Source organism: Mustelus asterias, chromosome 11 (genome assembly GCF_964213995.1).
Source record: "Mustelus asterias chromosome 11, sMusAst1.hap1.1, whole genome shotgun sequence".
In the NCBI taxonomy this organism is placed as follows: Eukaryota; Metazoa; Chordata; class Chondrichthyes; order Carcharhiniformes; family Triakidae; genus Mustelus; species Mustelus asterias.
In genome coordinates this window covers 106608736-106632980 of record NC_135811.1, presented here as the reverse complement: position 1 = coordinate 106632980, position 24245 = coordinate 106608736, and the positions used below count along the sequence as shown (strand labels likewise).

The following is a 24245-nucleotide window of genomic DNA, read 5'->3' as shown; positions in this document are numbered from 1 at the left end:
GGCAATGAAAATCTCACGGCAGCTGTTGAGCAAAATAATGAGTGTTGCCCGGGTTAACTGTGCTCCTCACAACCCTAAACCTCTGTTAAAATGAACCGAGCAGGATGAAAGGACAATCTTATATCTCCACAAAATCCCACATTGTTAGAATAATCAAACCGACATTCCTGACTCAGGAACAATGGCAGATTTTCCTTTGTTGTCATTGGGTCAAAAACCTGGAACCCCCTTCCTAACAAGAGTGGATGTGGCCACACCACATGGACAACAAGAGTTTGAGAGGGCAACTCATCATCATCTTCTCAAGGGCACATCCCTTCAAATGAATAAAAAAAATAACTTGGGTACAACAATTAACAACAGACCATAACAAACAAATATTTATTAGAGAGCAAGCAAGAGATTATTTTCTACTTTCACAGAGTTCAGATAAACATTCAAATAAAATTAAAAAGAATCTTTATCCTTTCCAACACTCCATCGAATTAAGATATTCCAACCAGTCAGATAGCGAGGGCTTGGCCTGTGGAGGCTGAGGAAGAAACAAAGTAAACTCAGTAATCATAGCAGGGGAAAAGAAAAAAATAATTTTACAGAAGTTGCTGAAGGTTTTTCAGGTTCCTTATGAAGAGAGGCTTGCCTCTTCCGTGCTTGCTTCTCCCGTGTATCTGGTCCTATGAATGAAAATGGCTCTCTCTCAGTATTATTCCTAAGTAGCCGCTCTCGGAGAGCGAAGAGTGGCAAGCCATTGAGGAACGGAGCACCTCGAACCTAGGGTGGCACGGTGGCACTGCTGCCTCACAGCGCCAGGGACCCGGGTTCAATTCTCGGCTCGGGTCACTGTCTGTGTGGAGTTTGCACATTCTCCCCGTGTCTGTGTGGGTTTCCTCTGGGTGCTCCGGTTTCCTCCCACACTCCAAAGATTAGGTGGATTGGCCTGCTAAATTGTCCCTTAGTGTCAGGGGGACTAACAGGGTAAATAGGGTTAGGGCCTGGGTGGTTTGTGGTCAGTGCAGAATTGATGGGCTGAATGGCCGCTTCCTGCACTGTAGGATTTTATAATTCTAACCAATTCCATCCACTACCCCAATCCACACAGCTGCTGAGAACAGGAAGGGAATATAGAAAGCATATTAGCCTCTAACGCAGAAACCGACGCCAGTCTTAGTTGTCCCAATCCCCTCACCCCATCCAGCAAAGGCTGAACTGAATCTGGGGTCGTCTTGATCTGTTTTGATGCACTATCATACATTTTTGAAAATGAATTTATGAGATCTGGACATCACTGGCTGGGTCAGCATTTATTGCCCATTTTTAACTGCCCTCCATTTCAGAGGGCATTTGCAAGTCAACCACTTTGCTGTGGATCTGGAGTCACATATAGACAGATTGTCTTCCCTAAAGCCCATTAGTGAACCTGATGTTTTATAACAATACTTTGTGGTCATCATTAGATTTTTTAAAAATGGAATTCAAATTTCACCATCTGCCACGGTGGGAGTTGAACCTGGGTCTCCAGATCTTGCCTAGGTCTCTGGATTAATAATGTAGTGACAATATCACTATGCCACTGCCTCTCCAGGGTCTTAGCCTGCATCAATGTTGGGTTGCCTTCCTTTGTTAATTTAGTCAGCCATCCAGGTTCCCTGCAAGATTACAATTCAACTACAAGGGTCTCTAAAGCTTGGCTCAGGTGGTGAATATATGAACTCTGACCCAGAGAGATTGGAAGAAGAATGGCAGAACCTTAAACATATCATCATCATCACTCCCTCGGTCAGAGCCAGGCTGGAGCCTGGCATTCATGCATCTAAAATTACAGAATGAACCATTAGGTTCATAAGATGAGGAGGAAGGCCATTCAGTCCTTTATTCATCCTTTAAAAGTCTACACCTGAGGAGGAGGGGGGTTCACGAGAGAACAAGCTAAAAAGAAAACACTTGGAGCTAAGATTTAGCCTGTGGAAATGATGTAATCCAGAACACGTATTCATAAAACAATAACGCTTTCACATGCTCCACCTTACAAAACCTATGGCAGGAAAAGACCAGATGGTCCATCAAGCCTGGCCCACACCATGGTGAATGAAACACCTAATTGAACACTTGTCCCTCCCCTTTCATGGCCACATAATCACTCCCCACTCCCCCGCCAGCCCCCAGTGAGACAAGACAAGATCAGGATTTACTGCAGGGAAGGGCAGTCTTTTTGACAAGGGGTGGACATTGAGTTTTGCAATAAAAGGCTGCAGAATGAGGGATTGAGAATAGCAGCTCAGCAAGTGAACCATTGACATCCTCACCTTCATCGTTGTATTGATAGGTTTATTATTTTCTTGAATGGAGCTAAGTTTGACCTCACCGTTGCTGGGGTAACCATGCTCGATATATAATGTGCAAACAACATTTGAGGAGCTGCCAGCAATCAACTGCAAGAATTTCAGCTTCCGTTCCTCCTCCAACCAATCAATAGCGAACCTAGAAAAAAACCAGCAAACCATCACCAGGGATTCAGCTATTGGGACAGAAATACTCCACAAGCTCCAGAGTTAAAATTGGAAGCTTAAAATAAATCTATTCCGATGGCTTAATGGCAAAAAACCACTGAGTAAATATGAAGCTGGACATGAGGCCCCAGTTCAATCTCCAGTCTGTCCTGAATTAGAGTCAAGCAGCATTGAAAGAGGCCATTCGAACCATCATGCTAGAAACTAGAAAGAGTGCAGAAGAGATTTACTCGGATGCTACCAGGACTTGATGGTTTGCGTTATAAGGAGAGGCTGGATAGACTGGGACTTGTTTCTCTGGACTGTAGGAGGCTGAGGGGTGATTTTATCGCGATCTATAAAATAATGAGGGGCACAGATCAGCTAGATAGTCAAAATCATTTCCCAAAGGTAGGAGAGTCTAAAACTAGAGGGCATAGGTTTAAGGTGAGAGGGGAGAGATACAAAAGGATCCAGAGGGGCAATGTTTTCACACACAGGGTGGTGAGTGTCTGGAACAAGCTGTCAGAGGTAGTAGTAGAAGCGGGTACAATGTTGTATTTTAGAAAGCACTTAGACTGATACATGGGTATGATGTGTATCAAGGGATATGGGCCAAACGTGGGCAATTGAGACTAGCTTAGTGGTTTTAAAAAAAGGGCAGCATGGCCAAGGTGGGCCGAAGGGCCTGTTTCCATGCTGTAAACCTCTATGACTCTATGCCTATGCTGGTTCTTTGAAAGAGCTATCTAAATAGCATCACCTCTACCCTCGAGTCTTTCCCCATAGTCCTACAGATACCAGGAAAGTTGGAAAGCACACTATTAATTGGCCATGGAGAGATTTAATGGGAAGCATCTGTGGAGACAGAAAGAGAGTTTTATGTTCCAGGTCCTGACCTTCCATCAGAACTGTTCTAATGAAAGCTCCTTGACCAGCTGAGTATTTGCAGCATTTTCTGTTTTTATTCCATTTTTATTTATTCTTTCATGGGAAATGGACATCATTGGCCCAGCATTTGTTGCCCATCCTTAATTGCCCATTGAACTGAGTGGTTTATTGGGTCATTACTAGGGTGGTTAGTAGTGGACCACATTGCTGTGGGTCTGTCCCTGAGCCATGTTTCAGCCAGGCCATTTCCATCACTAAAGGAAGCTAGTGAACCAGATGGGTTTTTATGACAATTGATGATAGTTTCATAGTCTAGCTTTCAATTCCAGATTTTATTAATTTAATTTAAATTCCATCAGCTGCCATGGTGGGATTTGAACTCCAGTCCTCTGGATTACTAGTCCAGATACTACCATTCCACCACCATCTCCCCGACTCAACATTAGAGCACAGAAGGTGGCTATTCGACCCGGGATTGGGCTCCCCCTCCAGAATCTGTTTTATTGTGATTGCTGCATCAGATGTGAGTCCCTATTGAGGTCTTAATGAGATAAAGATACTGGGATTGACATTCCACACAGGTTCTCTCAATATCCCGCAGGAACTGTGACAGAAAATCGGTCCTGTGTGGGCCAAGTGGCCAGCTGTTTACGCTGTTGTACCACTGGGTTCTGCTGTTCATTTACTGAAATTTAGTTGGAAGAACACGGGAACAGGAGTAGATCATTCAGCCCCTCAGGCCTGTTCCACAATTCATAGAATCATAGAAACCCTACAGTGCAGGAGGAGGCCATTCGGCCCATCGAGTCTGCACCGACCACATTCCCACCCAGGCCCTACCCCCATATCCCTACATATTTACCCGCTAATCCCTCCAACCTATGCATCTCAGGGCTCTAAGGGGCAATTTTTAGCATGGCCAATCAATCAACCTAACCCGCACATCTTTGGACTGTGGGAGGAAACCGGAGCACCCGGAGGAAACCCACGCAGACACGGGGAGAATGTGCAAACTCCACACAGACAGTGACCCAAGCCGGGAATCGAACCCAGGTCCCTGGAGCTGTGAAGCAGCAGTGCTAACCCACTGTGCTACCGTGCCGCCCAATGAGATCATTGCTTCTTAACTGCATCCACCTACCTTGTCTAGCAAAATTCCATCAGTCTCAGATTTAAAATGGAAAGTGGACAAACGCTTAATGTTGGGCAATGGAAGGATAAACGAAGCTCCTTCAGGAAGGCCTCACTCACTGATTGGCTTAGGCAGGAACCAATGGCTACTGGAGCTAGATACTGGGAGATCATCAGCATCTCTGGAACACACGGGCAGAACGATGGCACAGTGGTTGGCACTGCTGCCTCACAGCGCCAGGGACACAAGTTCAATTCTGGCCTCAGGTCACTGTCTGTGGGGAGTTTGCACATTCACCCCGTGTCTGCGTGGGTTTCCTCCCTCACTCCAAAGATGTGTGGGTTAGGTGGATTGGCCATGCTAAATTGCCCCTTAGTATCAGGGAGATTAGCAGGGTAAATATGTGGGGTTTTGGGGAATAGGGCCTGGGTGGGATTGTGGTTGGTGCAGACTCGATGGGCTGAATGGCCTCTTTCTGCACTGTAGGAATTCTATGATTCTTCTATTCTATGACAACCCCAAGAGGCATTAATGTGTCGGAAAAAGAAAATGAAAACACATCCATCCGGGTAGTTCTCAATGGGGCAGATTCTGCCTGGCCAAACACAAACTTCTTCTGACTATTAATGAAATTATACCTCAATGAGGAACCAGAATTCAGCCACCCATTCCAATAAAGTTTACATGGAAGGCAGAAAGGAAGCAGCTTAAGGCAGCAAGGCCCCCCTCAGTAAATGTTGGGAGATTAATACGGAATTAGCTGAGAGAGAGAGAGAGAGCGGCTGGGAAAAGAAGACATCAGTCAGGGGACGAGCGAGGGAATTGTGTGAATGCACATTGTGAAGTTTTGTCGGAAGGGAATTCAACAGTAGCGGTTAAAAGGGAATTGAATAAATACCTGGAAAGGACAAATTTGCACTACTCTGGGGAAACAAGCAGGAGGAGTGGGACAATCTGAAAGCTCTTTCAAAGAGTTGTTCAACTCATTTCATATTGATTTTGGAACGGACAGCAAACTCACCTGTTCTGCAGGTGCTGGATTTCACCCCAAAGTTCAGCTTGGCTCATGTAACGTTTCCAGATCTCAGCTGTAACGTTTGGTAGGTCAACTGACTCCATTTCAGACAGATCAAGGAAGCCACAATTGCTCTGGGAGAAAGGAAATGGAAAGTGCTACTTACGATGATAAAAATTAGTTGTGCAAGTGTGTGAGAGAGAATCCTAGAGGGTGAATGAGTTTGAATACGAATGATCATTTGACAGAGGGAGAGAGTGACTGAGAGAGAGAGTGAGATAGAGAGAGAGAAAGAGAGACTTCCAGAAAATACCCTCACGTCAACCTAGCCTGTCCCACAGAAGCACAATGTTTTAGACACTACTGCCCCATTGAAACCCTCATGACCTCCCAGGTGAGGCCAAAAACAGATAAAACGCAGGCTAATATGGGAAAACACTGGAAGTTCCTATGTAACCCCTGAGGCAAAACTAGTCTGGAAGAGAGCTCTGGCCCCGACTGATGTTACATGGTATTTTCCCAAGACCGAGAAAAATGTTTCCTTTGGCGAGTGGGTTATTTATCAGAAGTCAGATTTTAAATCATTCTCATCGCTTATCTAGATTTTCTGCTACATAGAGTTATGATCTGGAACATTCATGGAATCTTTACAGTGCAGAAGGAGGCCATTCAGCCCATTGATTCTGCACCGATCACAATCCCACCCAGGCCCTATCCCCATAACCCAATCGATGTATTTACCCTAGCTGGTCCCTATCCTAGCTATTATCCTAGCTGGATACTAAAGGGTAATTTACCATGGCCACCCACCTAACCCGCACATCTTTGGACTGTGGGAGGAAACCAGAGCACCTGGTGGAAACCCATGCAGACACGGGGAGAATGTGCGCACTCCACACAGACAGCGGCCCAAGGCCAGAATTGAACCCGGGTCTCTGGCGCTGTGAGGCAGCAGTGCTAACCACTGCATCTGCCCAAACTATTAGAACTGGTGATGGAAGCTGATTTTCCATAAAGCATTTTGAAAATGAGTTGGGGACTGGTACTCGAGGAAGAGGAATTCACAGGGTTACAGACAAGCAGCAGGTGAAGTGGGACCAAACATGACTGCCCTTTCAAAGAGATGGCAGAGGCACAATGGGCCGAATGGTCGCCTGCTGCGCGACAAGTTTGTACTTTTTATCCTGACATGGGAAAAATGAGTCCTTTGGGTTAGAAAACTTATTGGCAGCGTGCAATCAAACTGCAACACACGGCAACAGCCTCAGAGGGCGTAGAAGGAATAGTGGGGAAAGGAAATGGCTGGTGGGTGGGAGGAGGGAGAAAAATCAACCTACATTCTCAGCCCCGACTCTATGGGTGATGGCGACATTGGAATGGAGAGCTGAGTGAATTAGTGGGACCAGAGACATAGACTCAGATCATTCCCCCCAAGCCCGTGCTTGTTCACCTCTGGCTCCCACACAGAAGCTTAAGCAGGTGGAAAGTTAGTTTAACAAGGGAGAGAAAATTGTCAAAGCAATTAATAATATTCTCACCTCAAGCTTAACTCTCCCATCGGTCCAAATTACTGTCAGCACGAGGGGAGCCAGCTGCGTCAGTGGGATCAGGGCTTGAGGATCAAACTGCAAAGTCATCTGATTTTCAGACAAGGCAAGGATCGTTGCGCCTGACTGGCTTTTCACAGTTTCATGAAGCTGTGACAGTGTGAGAAAATCACTTGGGCGTATGCTTTGAAATTAAAAAAAAAAGGACAGCACGATTAGTGGAGAGAGACATAGTTACCAAAAGAGTAAGCACCGGAAAATCTCAGCAGGTCTGGCAGCATCTGTATGGAGAGAAAAGAGCTGACGTTTCGAGTCCAGCTGACCCTTATTTATTAGACACAAGTAGGCTTACATTAACACTGCAATGAAGTTACTGTGAAATTTCTCAAGTTGCCACATGCCAGCGCCTGTTCGGGTCAATGCACCTAACCAGCACGTCTTTCAGAATGTGGGAGGAAACCGGAGCACCCGGAGGAAACCCACGCAGACACGGGGAGAACGCGCGAACTCCACACAGGCAGTGACCCAAGCTGGGAACTGAAGCAGGGTCCCTGGTGCTGTGAGGCAGCAGTGCTAACCACTGTCCACCCGTGCTGCTCCAGTTACAGCCAGGTAAAAGCAACACTTGAGGACAAATGGAATGAAGCTAACAATCTCGACTGGATGTAGCAGGTTACAAGCTAGCTCAAGTGTGGGTATCCTTTGCAACTTCCTCACCTTTGTACCCCCTCATTGAAGCAACATTTACTCACTAATTGTACTGTTATGGCAGAGGTTTCTATACTGAGGTTTCATCAATCCTGATCAGAATGTGTAAAGTCCCCGTCAATCACACTCAGAGACTCCACTGCAAGTCAGTGACTGAGATTGATTTTACGGATAGAATTTATGTAACTATCTTCCACTCGATACATTTTGTTGGAGGAATAACCTGCTTCTAATTGGGAGACACTGTTGTAGCTTTGGTCACGATTCCAGTTTCCTGTAGTTCTCACAGCCTGTAGTTGAACAGATGTTTTGTTTGCTGTGAATCAGACTCTCCTCTGTAAATAGTGCTGGAAGCCCAGCTCCAAGTCCATCTTAACTTGTGACCTAGTGACATTAATACTCGCAGGAATCTATCAGGATCAGGAACTAGCTCACTGACGGGAGTCTCTCCAAATCCACCAGTACTTGTTGAGTGAAATACATCTCCCACATGACTCATATTTGCAGCACAGACAATTATTCTAGGATTGATCAACAAAAGAAAAAGACTTGCATTTATATAGCACCTTTTTCAAACACCAGAGACCTCAAAGCACTTAGATAAAGGCAAAATACTGCAGATGCTGCAATCGGAAACAAAACTGAAAATGCTGGAAACCAGTTCCGACTATAAACAGTGACTTAACACAAAAACTAAGAAGCGATTCATGGCAATTACCCGCAGCACATGTTTACATCATGTGTTGTCTATAATAAAAAACATAAAAGCAAAATACTGCGGCTGCTGGAATCCGAAACAAAAACCGAAAATGCTGGAAAATCTCAGCAGGTCTGGGAGCGTCTGTGGAGAGAGAATAGAGCCAATGTTTCGAGTCTAGATGAACGACACTTTGTCTGTCAGACCTGCTGAGATTTTCCAACATTTTCTGTTTTTATTTTACCTCAAAGCACTTTACAGCTAATGAAGCACTTCTGCAGTGTAGTCGCTATTGTAATGTAGGAAACATGGCAGCCAATATGTGCACAGCAGGATCCCACAAACTGCAATGTGATAATGATCAGATGATCTGTTTATTTTGTTATATTGCTCAAGGGTGGATATTGGCCGGGACATCAGTGATAATTCCCCTGCTCTTGTTCAAAATAGTGCCAGGGGGTCTTCAACATCTTCCCGAACAGGCAGGCGAGGTCTCAATTTAACATCTCACTCGAAAGACGGTACCTCTGACATTGCAGCACTCCCTCAATACTGCAATGCGATGGCACAGTGGTTAGCACAGCTGCCTCACAGCGCCAGAGACCCAGGTTCGATTCCCGGCTTGGGTCACTGTCTGTGTGGAGTTGCACATTCTCTGCGTGGGTTTCCTCCGGGTGCTCTGGTTTCCTCCCACCGTCCAAAAATGTGCTGGTTAGGTGAATTGGCCGTGCTAAATTCTCCCTCAGTGTACCCGAACAGGCGCCGGAGTGTGGCGACTAGGGGATTTTCACAGTAACCTCATTGCAGCGTTAATGTAAGCCTACTTATGACAAATAAATAAAGTTAGAGTGGCAGCCTCGATTTATGTATTCAAGCCCTGGAGTGAAAGTATTTATCCAGTGGTCCTCACCTGTCACTGCAGCCACTGTCCTTAGTCAAGAGCTGGATTGCTTGCTCTGCTTGCTGTATTGAAGTGTGACACTTGCTGATGCACAAAGAACATTCCTCAATGGCTCGTTCAATTTGGTTTTTCTCCATTGCCAGAGTGAGTTTCCGTTCCTGGACAGGAAAACAAAAAATATGAGCAGTCTTTACAGCAGCTACAAGATCTGGGGCTCCAGCTCCCCCTCTGGTTCCTTGACTTGTTTCTATGACTTGAATCAACTCTCAGCTGAACTGCGAAGCCTGAGGCAGAACCTCACAGCAAACCATTGAATCCTACAGTGCAGAGGGAGGCCATTCAGCCCATCGAGTCTGCACTGACCACAATCCCACCCAGGCCCTATCCTTATAACCGATGCATTTACCCTAACTAATCCCCCTGACACTAAGGGCCAATTTTAATGTGGCCAATCCACCTAACCTGCCCATCTTTGGACTGTGGGAGGAAACTGGAGCATCCGGAGGAAACCCACGCAGACACGGAGAGAATGTGCAGACTCCACACAGGCAGTGATCCAAGCCGGGAATCGAACCTGGGTCCCTGGTGCTGTGAGGCAGCAGTGCTAACCACTGTGCTACCGTGCCTGGTGGTTACAGTTAAGAGACTAACAATCCAACGTTTGGGACTTCAAATCCCACCGTGAATTAAATTTGGTGATTTATGAGCTGACACCAGATAACCACAGAATCTTAGAAATGTTACAGTGCAGAAGGAGGCCATTTGGCCCATTGTGTCTATGCTGGTTCTACAAAGGGGCAATTCACCAAGTGTCACTCCCCAGCCTTCTCCCCGCAGCCCTGCACATTCTTCCTTTTCAGCTAATGCAAGTAAAAAAAACTGCTAGGCTGTTACGACGGCCTCAACGCCTTTCAGGGAATTCTATCCAATTCTATCCTCACTGCCAGATTTCCACAAACGTACCTCGTGAAGTTGCAACTTCTTCTGTTGTAGAGCCTCTTCCAGCTGTAGTTTCTGTTTCATGGATGATGGTGAAAATGAATTAGTAATCTCAGCCAACCTGTTCATAGAACAGTACAGCACAGTACAGGCCCTTCGGCCCACGATGTTGTGCCGAAACTTTTCCGAAATCAAGATATAGAACATAGAACAGTAAACACCATCACCAACACCATCATTCACATTATACAATGGACAGTAGACATGTAGGGATTTGCCCCACACACGTGGGAAATGATTTCAAACTTGGCACGTAAGGAACTGAAAAGTGACAGCCAGGCACCTTTGGACAGGAAAATCACACCTGCGTTCACCAATCAACATTGCCTCCAGCGACATCTTGATTTTAAAATTCTCACCCTCCACAGGCTCACTGTGTCTCATGTCAGTAACCCCCTCCAGTCCCATGACTCTCCTATCTCTGCACTCCAATTCTGGCCTCCTGCACTACTCTGATTTTAACAGCTGGACTTACTCTCTAAATCTCTTTGCCTCTCTCCTTCTTTAAGGTGCATCTTAATACCAATCTCTTTGACCAAGTCTTCAGTCACCTGTCTCAATATCTCCTTGGTGCAGCTCAGTGTCAAGTTATGCCTGATAAAATTCCTGTGAAGCAGGAACAGTTTTACTGAAAATAAGTTGTTATCGGTGTGAAATGCTTTAGGACAAACAGCTTTCCGAGTATGATCACTTCATGACCTCAAGATGTTCCAAAATGTTTTCACTGAATCCCTACCGTGCAGAAGGAGGTCGCTTGGCCCATCCAGCCTGCTCCAACAACTATCCCACCCAGGCCATACCCCTGTAACCCCACATATTTACCATGCTAATTCCCCTGTCACTAAGGGGCATTTTACCATGGCCAATCAACCTAACCCACACATCTTTGGGGCCAGTGAAGTTGTCTTAAAGTGCAAGCGCAGTTGTAATTTGGAGAAATGCAGCAGCCAATGTGTGCACAGCAAGATCCCACAAACAGAAATGTGATGATTTGATTGGCCAAGACATCAGGGAGAACTCCCCTTGCTTTTCTACAGTGAATATTATCTCCAGCTAAGAGGGCCTCAGTTTAACATTTCACTTGAAAGAAGGCACCTCCAACAGTGCAACACCCCTTCAGTAAAAGAGTAACAGTTAAAGTTTATTTATTAGTCACAAGTAGGCTTATTGCAATGCAGTGCAATGAAGCTACTGTGAAAATCTCCTAGTCGCCACACTCCGGCGCCTGTTCGGGTACACGGAGGGAGAATTTAGCACGGCCAATGCACCTAACCAGCATGTCTTTTGGACTGTGGGAGGAAACCGGAGCACCCGGAGGAAACCCACGCAGACACAGGGAGAACGTGCAAACTTCACCCAAGCCGGGAATCGAACCCAGACCCCTGGCGCTGTCCACTCCATCTGATGAAGGAGCAGCGCTCCGAAAGCTAATGGCATTTGCTACCAAATAAACCTGTTGGACTTTAACCTGGTGTTGTTAAAATTCTTGCTGTGAGGCAGCAGTGCGAACCACCGTGCCACCGTGTACTGCAGTCACCCAGGAGTACCTGCCTAGATTTTGTGTTCAAGTCTGTGGCGTGGCTCTCTGACTCACACTACACCCACAGCCAACATAAAAACAAATCGGCTCCAACACAATCAATCTCTGATTACCTTTGCTTCATATAACTGAATAGCATCCCTCAAAGCTTGCTGCTTTGTCTCCAGGGCTTGGAATTTCCACAGGATCGCTGAGACGTTTTGCAGCTCCTCATCTTGCGCTCGACATTCTGCTTTCAAGCTCTTCCACTTCTGCCTGGTTTCGTACAGTTTCTTCTCTAGTTAAAAAAAACCTCACAAATATAAATATTTCAGCTTCCAGTCTCTCACCGCCCCACTCACCACACCTACTGAATCTACCCAAATCCTTTCGCGTGCTAAAGGGTTAGCTAACCTCACCATCATCCAACAGTAACTTACATTTAACAAGGCACTTCACAGGAGCTTTAATCACACAAAATTTGATACTAAGCTGCAGAGAAATATCAGGTCAGTTGACAAAAGTCTTGAGTAAAGAGGAATGTTTCAAACAGCATCTTAAAAGGCATGGGGGGGGAGGGGTTTAAGGAGGGAATTCCAGAGTTTAGGGTCCAGACAAAGAATCAGCAGAATGAGGCCATTCAGCCCATCGAGTCTGCACTGACTCCAAAAGAGCATCTTGCCCAGGCCCACCCCACTGACTTATCCCTGTAACCCTGTGCATTTACCATGGTTAATCCACCTGACCTACATATTTTGGGACACTAAGGGGCAATTTAGTACAGCCAATCCACCCTAACCTGCACATCTTTGGACTATGGAAAGAAATTGGAGCACTCGGCGGAAACCCATGCAGACACGGGAGACGGGTAACTGTCTGTGTGCCTAAGGCCATATTGAACCCGGGACCTTGGCACTGCGAGTCAGCAGTGCTAACCACTGTGCCACATGTGACACTATAGTAACAATGAAGGAAAATTGGTGAAAAACAAGGGGTGGTGATTGGAAGAGTGCTGAAATCTCAGAGGATTGTAGAGCTGCAACATGCGGACATGTGGGCGGACATGCGGACATGTGATGCGGACATGTGGGCGAGGCCTTGGAGGAATTTGAGCACACGAGTAAGAATTTTAAAATCACTAAGTTTCAGTCCCATCACCTGAAATATTTACTTTCACCTCGAACATTGGCCACCTCAGTTTCCATCTTGCCACACATTGGTCACTGCAGGCTCTATTTTTCCAATGCTCTCCTGACATGTTTCCATACATGGACTCCATTAAGACCCTAAGACATAGGGGCAGAATTAGGCCACTCGGCCCTTCGGATCTGCTCCACCATTCAATCACGGCTGATATTTTTCTCATCCCCATTCTCCTGCCTTTTCCCCATAACCCCTGATCCCCTTATTAATCAAGAACCTATCTACCTCTGTCTTAAAGACACTCAATGATCTGGCCTCCAAAGCCTTCTGCGGCAAAGAGTTCCACAGATTCACCACTCTCTGGCTGAAGAAGTTTTGATCTCCGCCACTTGCTTCCATACCAAGTCCTGTCTATGCGTTGCTTTGCTGATCCCAGGAACGTGGGATTTCAAAACATGCTTGTGTCTGCAAATTCCTTGTGGGTCTTCCTCTATCCTGCCTGCAGCAGCTCTGAGCTGTGATCTCCAATTTCCAACTTTGGGCTACTCTGCAATCATTCCCCACCCCTCTGCTCCCAAACTAACTGTGACGTCCTCAGCTGGAACATGGGATTCTCTTTCTGCACGAGTTCTTCCAGCTTCATCAACTACTTCAAATCTATTTCTTTTCTGGTCATGCCTTTATTTATTTCCCTACATCGCTCTCCTTTGAACTGCCCTGGGATATTTCGCTACATTTGAAAACTTTGCAAAAAGATTCCCTTTTGTCAGAAGTAACACAATTTAAATTTATACTGGGGAAAAAGATCAGAGCAGAACATTAAACTACTTTCACCAATCCTCACACCCACCCCCCCCAGAAAAAAATCTTTCACAAAAGGTTCACTTAGTCATTAATCACCTTTTCGAAAAGCATCTACAAGAGGACTGACACAAGGAATGTTATTTGTTTCAATAAAATGCCCAAATATGGGCCTGTGTGTGAACCACCTGTATGGGAAGTTCCCAATTCCCAATGCAGGCTGGCAGGGTGGGAGTTGAGGGAATGAGAGTGAACAGAATGTACACAGGGAACAGTAGAAAAAGAATTTCAAACTGACCAATGAAGAGCAACCCAGCCTTCTGCTGGTTAGTGAACCAAGCCATGAGGTTGCAAGTTGGCTGGACATAGCTGCCATTAACCTATTGAACACTACAGCAACAGCAATTTAAATTTATCTTTATCCTCTGCCTGGGTGGGATTCGACCTGGGTCCCCGCAGCATTACCTGGGTCTCTGGGTTAGTAGTCCAGCAACTTTTACAGTTGCATCATAGAAAGCATTCTTTCTGGTTGTATCACAGCTTGGTATGGCTCCTGCTCTGCCCAAGACCGCAAGGAACTACAAAAGATCGTGAATGGAGCCCAGTCCATCACACAAACCAGCCTCCCATCCATTGACTCTGTCTACACTTCCCACTGCCTCGGCAAAGCAGCCAACATAATTAAGGACCCCACGCACCCCGGACAGTCTCTCTTCCACCTTCTTCTGTCGGGAAAAAGATACAAAAGTCTGAGGTCACGGACCAACCGACTCAAGAACAGCTTCTTTCCTGCTGCTGTCAGATTTTTGAATGGACTTACCTTGCATTAAGTTGATCTTTCTCTACACCCCTAGCTATGACTGTAACACTACATTCTGCACTCTCTCCCTTCCTTCTCTATGAACGGTATGCGTTTGTCTGTATAGCACGCAAGAAACTATACTTTTCACTGTGTGTTAATACAAGTGACAACAATAAATCAAATCAAATCAATAATACCACAGCACCACTGTCTCCTCAGAAGCATTATTTGATAAGATCAGGCACGGAACAACAGGAGGAATTAGGACAGGTAACCGAAAGGTTGGCCAAAGAGTTAGGTTTTAAGGATGTCAAAAAGGTTGAGGGAGAATATTCCAGAATTTGGGGCCTGAGCAGTTGAAAGTAAAGCCACCAATGGAGGAGCAATGAAAACCAGCAAGTGGTCAGAATTGGAGGAGCGCAGAGGTCTGAGGTTGTCTGGTTGGAGAAGGTTATGGATCTAAGTTGGAGCTTGGGCCACGCAGGGATTGAAATACAAGGATGAGAATTTTATTTAAGTTAGTGAAAGACAATGTTTTATTGGCCATGAATCTCTGTCAATATCACACACAACTAATACCATTTTTCTCTTCAAGCAATGACCTTTCAGATGAAGCAGGTCACAGAAGTCTCTATCAAAACCACCTTTCAGTCCCAGAAGGTGACATCTCAGGCAGTTTAACTGTATAGCTTTCCCCAAGTCTCCAATCCCATTCTCTGGCTATGACAGATCTAAGAAGTTTAACAACACCAGGTTAAAGTCCAGCAGGTTTATTTGGTCATGACCAAATAAACCTGCTGGACTTTAACCTGGTGTTGTTAAACTTCTTACTGTGTTTACCCCAGTCCAACGCCGGCATCTCCACATTATGACAGATCTGCCAACTCACGGAGATCCTGTTGCTGGGTATGTTCTTTGATTTCTCTGACATCACTGTTTTTCACCATGTCCAGGAATAAAGCACAGGTCTTCAGTTGTCGAAACATCATCTTCTGGTTCCTCCGGAAACCCTGGAAAAATAAGAATGGTATCTGTAAATACAGCTTCCAATAAATCTAGACAGTATCACTTCGCATGAACACCCCATTATATAAGGTGGATTTGCATTTGATGATGTGCCCCTGTACATATTTTGAAAAATATCTCAAAATTCTTTAAATACAATGAACTATTTTGCAGAAGTGGATAAATATTGTAGTCAATTTCCACATGGCAAAACCGCAATGAGGTGACGAGTCAATTAATTAACTTTTCTGTTGGCTAGGGGAGGATATTGTCTCAAGACTCCGTATAAACTCACAACTCTTCTTCGAATAGTGCTACGGGATTTTGATTCTCATCCGTGCTTTTGTCACCTCTAGATCTAACTACTTCAACATACCAAGCCTGTCTCTCATGTTCGACCCTCCAGAAACCCCAAGGTAACCCAAATCTCTGCTGCCCACATCCTAACTTGCGGGAAGTTCTGTTCACCAATCATTCACTGTGCTTGTTCCCTACAATGGCTCCCAGTTAAGATTGTAAAATTCTTATCCTGCTTTCAAAGCTCTCCATGGATTCACGCCTTTTCTCTGCAATCTCCTCCAACTTTACAAACCTCTGGAGTACCTGCACTCCTCTAACTCTGGCCATCCCGGATTATAATTGCTCTATTACTGGTGATGCCTTCAGCTCACTAGGCCCCAAGCTCTGGAACTCCCTCCATAAACGTCGCTGCCTCTCTACTTGCTTGAAGACACCTTGAAACTTATCTCTTTGACCAGGCTTTTTGTCATCTTTCCTAATATCTTCTTTTGTCTTATCAGATGGCACGGTGGCACAGTGCTTAGCTCTACAGCCTCACATAGCCAATTCCGGCCTTGGGTAACTGTGTGAAGTTTGTGTATTCTCCCCGTGCCTGTGCGAATTTCCTCTGGTTCCTCCCACAGTCCAAAGACGTGTAGGTCAGGTGGATTGGCCATGTAAAATTGCCCCTTGGTGTCTAAAGACGTATAGGTTAAATGGATTAGCCATGGTAAATATATGTGGGGTTACGGGGATCGGATGGGGGAGAGGGCCTGGATAAGGTACTCTGTCAGAAAGTCGATGCAGGCACGATGAGATTCTATCTCCTACTTTTTCTTCACCCTAACTAATGTGTTTAGGATTTTCAGAAATTAAATAAAGACAATTAACTTGTAATACTCACGATTGCATGCTGGACAACAGCAGGTCCTTCCTCCGATATACTTTCATCCTCTTCATGGATTATTTTCGCAGCCTCTGCTTCTTTAAGCAACCTGCAATTTAAGGAGAAGTAAGCAAAGTTTTTCCCACAACAGCTGCTCAAACACCGTACAGCTTCATTAACTCGTACGCATGCACGACTGGACAGTCAGAAGGGAAGGTCCAGGTGACTGCTTTGTGGAGTATCTCGTTCAGTCTTCATGCATGACCACCACTTTCCATCACGTGCCATTTTCATTCAGCATCTTGCTCTCTCATTCTCACGTTTCTGCCCTCAGCCTGCTGCAATGTTCCAGTGGAGCCCAATGCAAGCTTGAGGAACAGTACCTCATCTTCTGCTTAGATACTTTACAGTCTCCTGGATGTGATATTGAGTTCAACAACTTCAGACAATGAACTCTGTCCTCCATTTTGTGTGTCCTTTTCCCATAGTGCCAGTCTGTGTCTTGTTCTCATGTTTTGCATTCAGACGATGCTGACCCTTATTCTGCTAATAACACCTACTTTGGGCCAACGCTTGATTCTTTACTATTACCATTCCCACTCTCTTTGCCTTTGATCCATGACATCATAGAATCCTTACTGCAGAAGGAGGCCATTCGGCCCATCGAGTCTGCATCGACCACAATCCCACCCAGGCCCTTTTCCTGTAATCCCACATATTTACTCTGCTAATCCCCTGACACTAGGGTCAATTTAGCATGGCCAATCAACCTGTGGAAGGAAACCGGAGTGCCCAGAAGAAACCCATACAGACACGGGGAGAGCATGCAAACTCCACACAGACAGTGACCCAATGCCGGAATTGAACCCGGGTCCCTGGCACTGTGAGGCAGCAGTGCTAACCACTGTGCCGCCCATCTCCCCTACCCTCTAACCTATCCTTGACCTTTTCCTTTTCTCTACCTGACACTCCCGCTTTGCAACAGCATAAAACCCTTTTTCTTTTCCCTCTCTTCAGTTCCGAGGAGCCATTTTGGACTTTAAAGTTTATTTATTAGTCACAAGTAAGGTTTACATTAACACTGCAATAACTGTGAAATTCCCCTAGTCGCCACAATCCAGCGCCTGTTTGGGTCGATGCACCCTAACCAGCACATCTTTCAGAATGTGGGAGGAAACCGGAGCACCCGGAGGAAACCCACGCAGACACGGGGAGAACGTGCAAACTCCACACAGACAGTGACCCAAGCTGGAAATCGAACCCGGGTCCCTGGCGCTGTGAAGCAGCAGTGCTAACCACTGTGCCACCGTGCCGCCCCAATGAAATGTTAACTCAGTTGCTCGCTCCACAGATACTGCCAGATCTGCTGACTTTTCCAGTACTTTGTTTTTATTCCTTTACAAGACACACCAGGAGAAATGGCAATGGACAAGTGCTACGGATGCTGCCAAACCAGCTGCTTGGATGTACTCAATGGTCAGTTGCGATTTCCCTGGGATAGAGCTCCGTCACCCTGTGCTTCCCATCCCCACCCTCACCCAATGTAACATTCACTCCAATTAACTTCTAAAAGCATCTCAGAAACTTCAATTATTTTCCTCAATAATCTGTCAATTATTTTGTCTGATGAACACTCCTATAAAGTGCTCTGGGCATTTTACTATCCAAAAACATTTGAAAGACCATGGCTCAGTTGGTAGCACTCATGCCACAATCAAAAGTTTGTGGCTTTGAACTCTACATCAGTGACTGGAGCACAAACCTAGGCCAACACCCCAAAGCAGTAATGATGGAACGTTGCACTGATGGAGATGTCATCTTTCAGATGAGCCATTTAACAGAGGACATGTCCTCCCTCTCAGAAGGACATAAAGGCAGGGTATGGTTAGCGTGGTCAATATTTATCCCTCATATCAGTAAATGCAGATTATCTGGTCATTTTCTTACTGTTTGTGGGAGCATTTTTGGGCAAATTGGCTGCTGTTACCAACATTGCATCAATGAATACACGTTTAAAAAGTACTTAATTGGCTATAAAGCACTGAAACATCTTGAAAAGCACCTTTTAAAATGATTCATTCATAAATATGAGCATTGCTGCTGGGGTCAGTATTTATTGTCCTTCCCTAATTGCCCTTGAGGCGGCGACGGATGAGCTGTTGCAACCTTGTGGTGAAAATGCTCCAATAATCGCTGCTGGAGAGGGAGTTCCAAGACTTTGACCCAGTGATGACAAAGGAGCAATGATAGATTTCCAAGTCAGGATGGTGGGTGCCTTGGATATCTCTTTCCAGTCAAACACCAGACAGACAGTGACCTGAGGCCGGAATTGAACCCCGGTCCCTGGCACTGTGAGGCAGCAGTGCTAAGCACTATGCCACCCCTCACAGCACCAGGGACCCAGGTTCAATTCCAACCTCGGGTCACTGTCTGTGTGGAGTTTGCATGTTTCCCCGCGTCTGCGTGGGTTTCCTCCCATAATCCCAGATGTGCGGGTTAGGTTGATGGGTCAATTTAGCATGGTCAGTGTCAGGGGATTAGCAGGGTAAATAGGTGGGGTTACAGGAATAAGGTCTGGGTGGGATTGTGGTCAGTGCAGACTCAATGGGCCGAATGGCCTCCTTCTGCGCTGTAGGGATTGTATGATTCTAGTCACCAGCAAAATGATCAATTTGTTCTTTTCAAATTATAAGTTTTTAAAAAATAATAAGGCTATATTAATTTCAATTCATAAGGAGACAGAACATCAGAAGGCAGGAATGAAGTATGGAAAGTAATGGGTGAACAATCACAGAATTTCCAAAATGCCGCCTCCTAGTATCATAGAATCATGACAGCACAGGAGGCCATTCAGCCCATTGTCTGTGCTTGCTCTCTGAATCAGCAATCCGCCAAATGCCACTCCCCTACCTTCTCCGAGTAACCCTACACATTATTCCTTTTCTGAGAAGAATCCAATTCCTTCTGAAGTGCCTCGTTTTAACCAACCTACACGACACTCTCAGGCAGTGCATTCCAGATCTTAATCACTCGCTGTGCGAAAACATTTTTTCCTTATGTCCCCATCGTTTCTTGTGCCGATTACCTTAAATCCGTGCCCTCTGGTTCTTGACCCTGCCACCAGGAACAGTTTCTCCCTATCTACTCTGTCCAGATGACTCTGTGAATCCCGCCATCTCCAACCTGTCTACATAATTGAAGATTCTCATTCCCGAAACCACTTGTGAATCTTTTCTGCATTCCTTTCAATGCCTCACTGTCTAAAGTGCACCATCCAAAACTGATCACTATGTCCAGTTGAGGCCTACTCAGTGGTTTCTACAAATTTAATGTAAATTTATTTTTCTTGCACACTTGCCCCTATTAAACTTTTATTTACTGCATGCCTTATTAACCACACTCCCAACCTATCCTGCCACAGCTGAAGCAAGTTTTTATTTTTAATCTTTCATGGAATGTGGGTGTCAGTGGCAGGTCCAGCACGTTGCCTTTGAACCGAGTGGCTTGTTGGGCCACTTCCATGGGCAGTTAAGAATCAACCACATTGCTGTGAGTCTGGAGTCATATGCTGGCCAGACAAGGAAGAGGTGGCAATTTCCTTCCCTAAAAGACATTAGTGATGTGCTTCTTTTACTGACAATTGATGATAGAACAAAGAACAAAGAAAATTACAGCACACGAATAGGCCCTTCGGCCCTCCAAGCCTGCACTGACCACGCTGCCCGACTTAACTAAACCCCCTAACATTCTGGGGACTATATCCCTTTATTCTCATCCTATTCATGTATTTTCAAGATGCCCCTTAAAAGTCACTACCGTATCCGCTTCCACTACCTCCCCCAGCAGCAAGTTCCAGGCACCCATCACCCTCTGTGTAAAACATCTGCCTCGTACATCTCCTTTAAACCTTGCCCCTTAAACCTGTGCCCCCTAGTAATTGACTCTTCCACCCTGGGAAAAAGCTTCTGACTATCCACTCTGTCCATGCCTCTCATAATCTAGTAGACTTCTATCAGGTCGCCCCTCAACCTCCGTCGTTCCAGTGAGAACAAACCAAGTTTCTCCAACCTCTCCTCATAGCTAATGCCCTCCATGCCAGGCAACATCCTGGTAAATCTTTTCTGTACCCTCTCCAAAACCTTCACATCCTTCTGGTAGTGGCGACCAGAATTGAACACTATATTCCAAGTGCGGCCTAACTAAGGTTCTATAAAGCTGCAACATGACTTGCCAATTTTTAAACTCAATACCCCAGCTGATGAAGGCAAGCATGCCGTATGCCTTCTTGACTACCTTCTCCACCTGCGTTGCCACTTTGCGACCTGTGTATCTGTACACCCAGATCCCTCTGCCTATCAATACTCCTAAGGGTTCTGCCATTTACTGTATATTTCCTATCTATATTAGACCTTCCAAAATGCATTACCTCACATTTCACCTTTACTAGTTTTCAATTTCAGAATTGCTAATTAATTTTCCATTCCTCAAGGGCATTGGCGCTGGGCTCTGGAGTGTCCAGTGGTATGACCACTAACACCAGCATCCCGAGGGCAGGGAGTCTCCAGCAGCAGCAGCCGGGTGGGGCTGAGCTCCCGGTTTGCTACAATGTGCATACATTCCGAGGGGAATGTATCGGAGCGGGATACATCCCGGGCTGCAGCCGGGGAGCTGAGCCCTGTCCCCGGAGACGATAGGTAACTCACCCCCTGGCTCTCTCCGCCAACATCTTCCCCCACAGCCCGCCCAGCCAGTTCAAACTGTAACGCAGCAGCAACACCACCAGCCATTGGCTGAAACTTAGCGACCATCACCATGGCGTCATGTTAAAGGGGAGGGCGGGCAACGCTCTTAAAGGCGCCGCGATCTCCTGCAACAGGTCGGCCAAGGAAAAACTGACAGAAAAGAATCGACATTCCATAGAGCTGGTTTTTCACCCCAGGATAGCCCAACGCACTTGCAGCCAAAATTAAGCATTTTATTGTTAAATAAAAACAGAGCATGCTGAAAGCAAGTAGTATTCAGGAAGGTAGAGGAGATCATGCCCCTCAATGCAACAGGGACAAAGTAGAAAGGGTCGAGAGCTTCAAGTTTTTAAGGTGTCCAGATCACCTGTCCTGGTCCCTCCTCCCCACGCTGACACTATAGTTAAGAAAGCCCAGCATGCCTCTACTTTCTCAGAAGACTAAGGAAATTTGGCATGTCAGGTAGGACTCTCACCACCTTTTACAAGATGCGCCATAGAAAGCATTCTTTCTGGTTGTATCACAGCTTGGTATGTCTCCTGCTCTGTCCAAGTCCGCAAGAAACTACGAAAGGTCGTGAATGTAGCCCAGCCCATCATGCAATCCAGCCTCCCATCCATTCACTCTATCTCTCGGCAAACTGCCAGCATAATTAAGGACCCCACGCACCTCAGACATTCTCTCTTCCACCTGAAAAAAGATAGAAAAGTCTGAGGTCATCAGACTTTTGAATGGACTTACCTTGCATCAAGTTGCTCTTTCTCTACACCCTAGCTATGACTGTAACACTACATTCTGCACTCTCTCGTTTCCTCCTCTATGAACAGTACGCTTTGTATAGCACGCAAGAAACAATACTTTTCACTGTATGCTAACACAAGACAATAAATCAAAATCAGTATTTGTGGCAAGAGACAAGAGGAGACCAAAATCACCATGATTTTAGACTCCTAATGAAAGGTATTCGAACTGAAGCATTAACTTTGGGTGGAACAGTGGCAAGCACGAGTGCCTCTCAGTGCCAGGACCCTGGTTCAATTCCCAGCTTGGATCACAGTCTGTGTGCAGTTTGCACATTCTCCCCGTGTCTCTGTAGGTTTCCTCTGGGCGCTCTGGTTTCCTCCCAATCTGAAAGACATGCTGGTTTGGCAATGCTAAATTCTCCCTCAGTGTACCTGAATAGGCACTAGAGTGTGGCGACTTGGGGTTTTTCACAGCAACTTCATTGCAGTGTTAATGTAAACCTACGCATGACACGAAATAAATAAATAAAATTGTTTCTCTATCCACAGGCGCTGCCTGATCTGTTGAGCGTTTCCAGCGCTTAAAAAAGATTTCAGATTTCCAGCATAAGCAGTATTTTGCTCTGTATTTATTTTGTAAAAGCGGAGTCACTGATATAATGTAGGAAAACATTAACAATGTAGGCAGGGCAATCTGTGATCTTTATCTGGTCTACATGCAATTCCAGACTCGCAGCAATGTAGTTAACTCTGAACTTGCCCTCTGAATGGCTGAATTATTCAGTTCAAGGGCAATTAGAGATAGGCACCAAATGGTGGTTTTGCCAGCAATACTCACATCCCATGAAGGAATTTTTTAAAAACTGGATGAGGAAAAGAACTAATTGAAGAGAATTACACTTGTCTGCGAAGCCAGCATCAGATTCACATTCCAGCATTCGCAGTATTTTGCTTTTATCTAGTTGTCTGTGAAGGCTGTGCACCACGATTAAAGTCAGATGAGTTCCTTAGTTTGAGCTGACCTAATGCTGCATCACATACAGAACATATTTCAAACACGGAATTATCAGAGACAGGGATAGATTTGGGAGGCAACAATACATTCAAGGGTTTGAAAAGGTAAAGGGTGGGTGAACATAGGGTGACAGGTTAGACAGTGGGGTCAAGAATTGTTCTTTGAAGGGGGGGGGGGGAAGTAATGATTACTTTGTAAATTGTTGAAACTTGCAATCAACTCTCCATCCAAAATAAAGTTAACATACCTCATTTTAGTTCAGTTGGTAGCATTGTTTTCTGAATCAGAAAAGTTGTGGATTGAAATAGCACTCCCAGAGAGTACAGAACATGGGTTAACTAAAGCAGAACTGCTGTCAATGATGTCCTTTGAATGTAGTCGTGTTTGAATGGTTTGGTTTAATTTGACTAATGTTCCTTTCTCAGCACATACCATTGTTCATCCAAATCTCTTGCTTCCTATATCCTATGATGCACTCAGTCCCATTTGTCCATCATTGCTGTCCTACTTTGGCTCCCAATCCCCAGGTTTCCGATCAGTCACCATTTTTCCAACATAATTCACATTTTAATACATCATGGTCTCAGCCCTCCCCAATCTCCTTCAGCCATAATACTCCCAAAATTCTACATCTCGTGGTCTCTTGTGCATTCAACCCATCCATGATATTACATTTCACAACCCTCTTCTCCCAGGATCAAGTTATATGCTTTGTCACCCTTTCATCTCCTAAACAGCATGACTACATTGTCTGATTATGCCAGCGGTCTCATTTTTCTATGCCAAAGACACTACATAAATGCTACATTTTGATAACACAAATGGTTACGTTAACTACACAAGTGTCAGCACTCCAAAAATAATTCAGTGCTTGCAAAGACGCTGGGCTGCCCAGAGAAGTGATGAGGCACAAGAAATGACAGATTTCTTTAAA

At 45.4% G+C, this 24245-nt stretch overlaps 1 protein-coding gene across 5 annotated transcripts; it reads right to left on the bottom strand.

Moving 5' to 3' along the window:
* Positions 1 to 358: 358 nt before the first annotated feature.
* Positions 359 to 21625, bottom strand: LOC144500767 (uncharacterized). 5 transcript variants are annotated; one of them, XM_078224186.1, is made up of 11 exons: positions 21515 to 21554; positions 16830 to 16920; positions 15531 to 15651; positions 12030 to 12193; positions 10341 to 10391; positions 9387 to 9535; positions 7063 to 7255; positions 5531 to 5658; positions 2289 to 2478; positions 641 to 722; positions 359 to 532 (listed from the first exon to the last, which is right to left on the bottom strand). In XM_078224186.1, exons 1-10 carry the CDS (start codon positions 21535 to 21537, stop codon positions 675 to 677), a joined length of 1158 nt encoding a protein of 385 aa, XP_078080312.1. In that variant the 5' UTR covers positions 21538 to 21554; the 3' UTR covers positions 359 to 532; positions 641 to 674. The 5 variants fall into 5 exon arrangements, with proteins under 5 accessions (XP_078080312.1, XP_078080311.1, XP_078080315.1 ...); XM_078224185.1 differs by lacking the exon at positions 641 to 722 and having other exon boundaries at positions 2304 to 2478; positions 21515 to 21625; XM_078224189.1 differs by lacking the exon at positions 641 to 722 and having other exon boundaries at positions 2304 to 2478; positions 19897 to 21561.
* Between the last annotated feature and the right edge of the window lie 2620 nt (positions 21626 to 24245).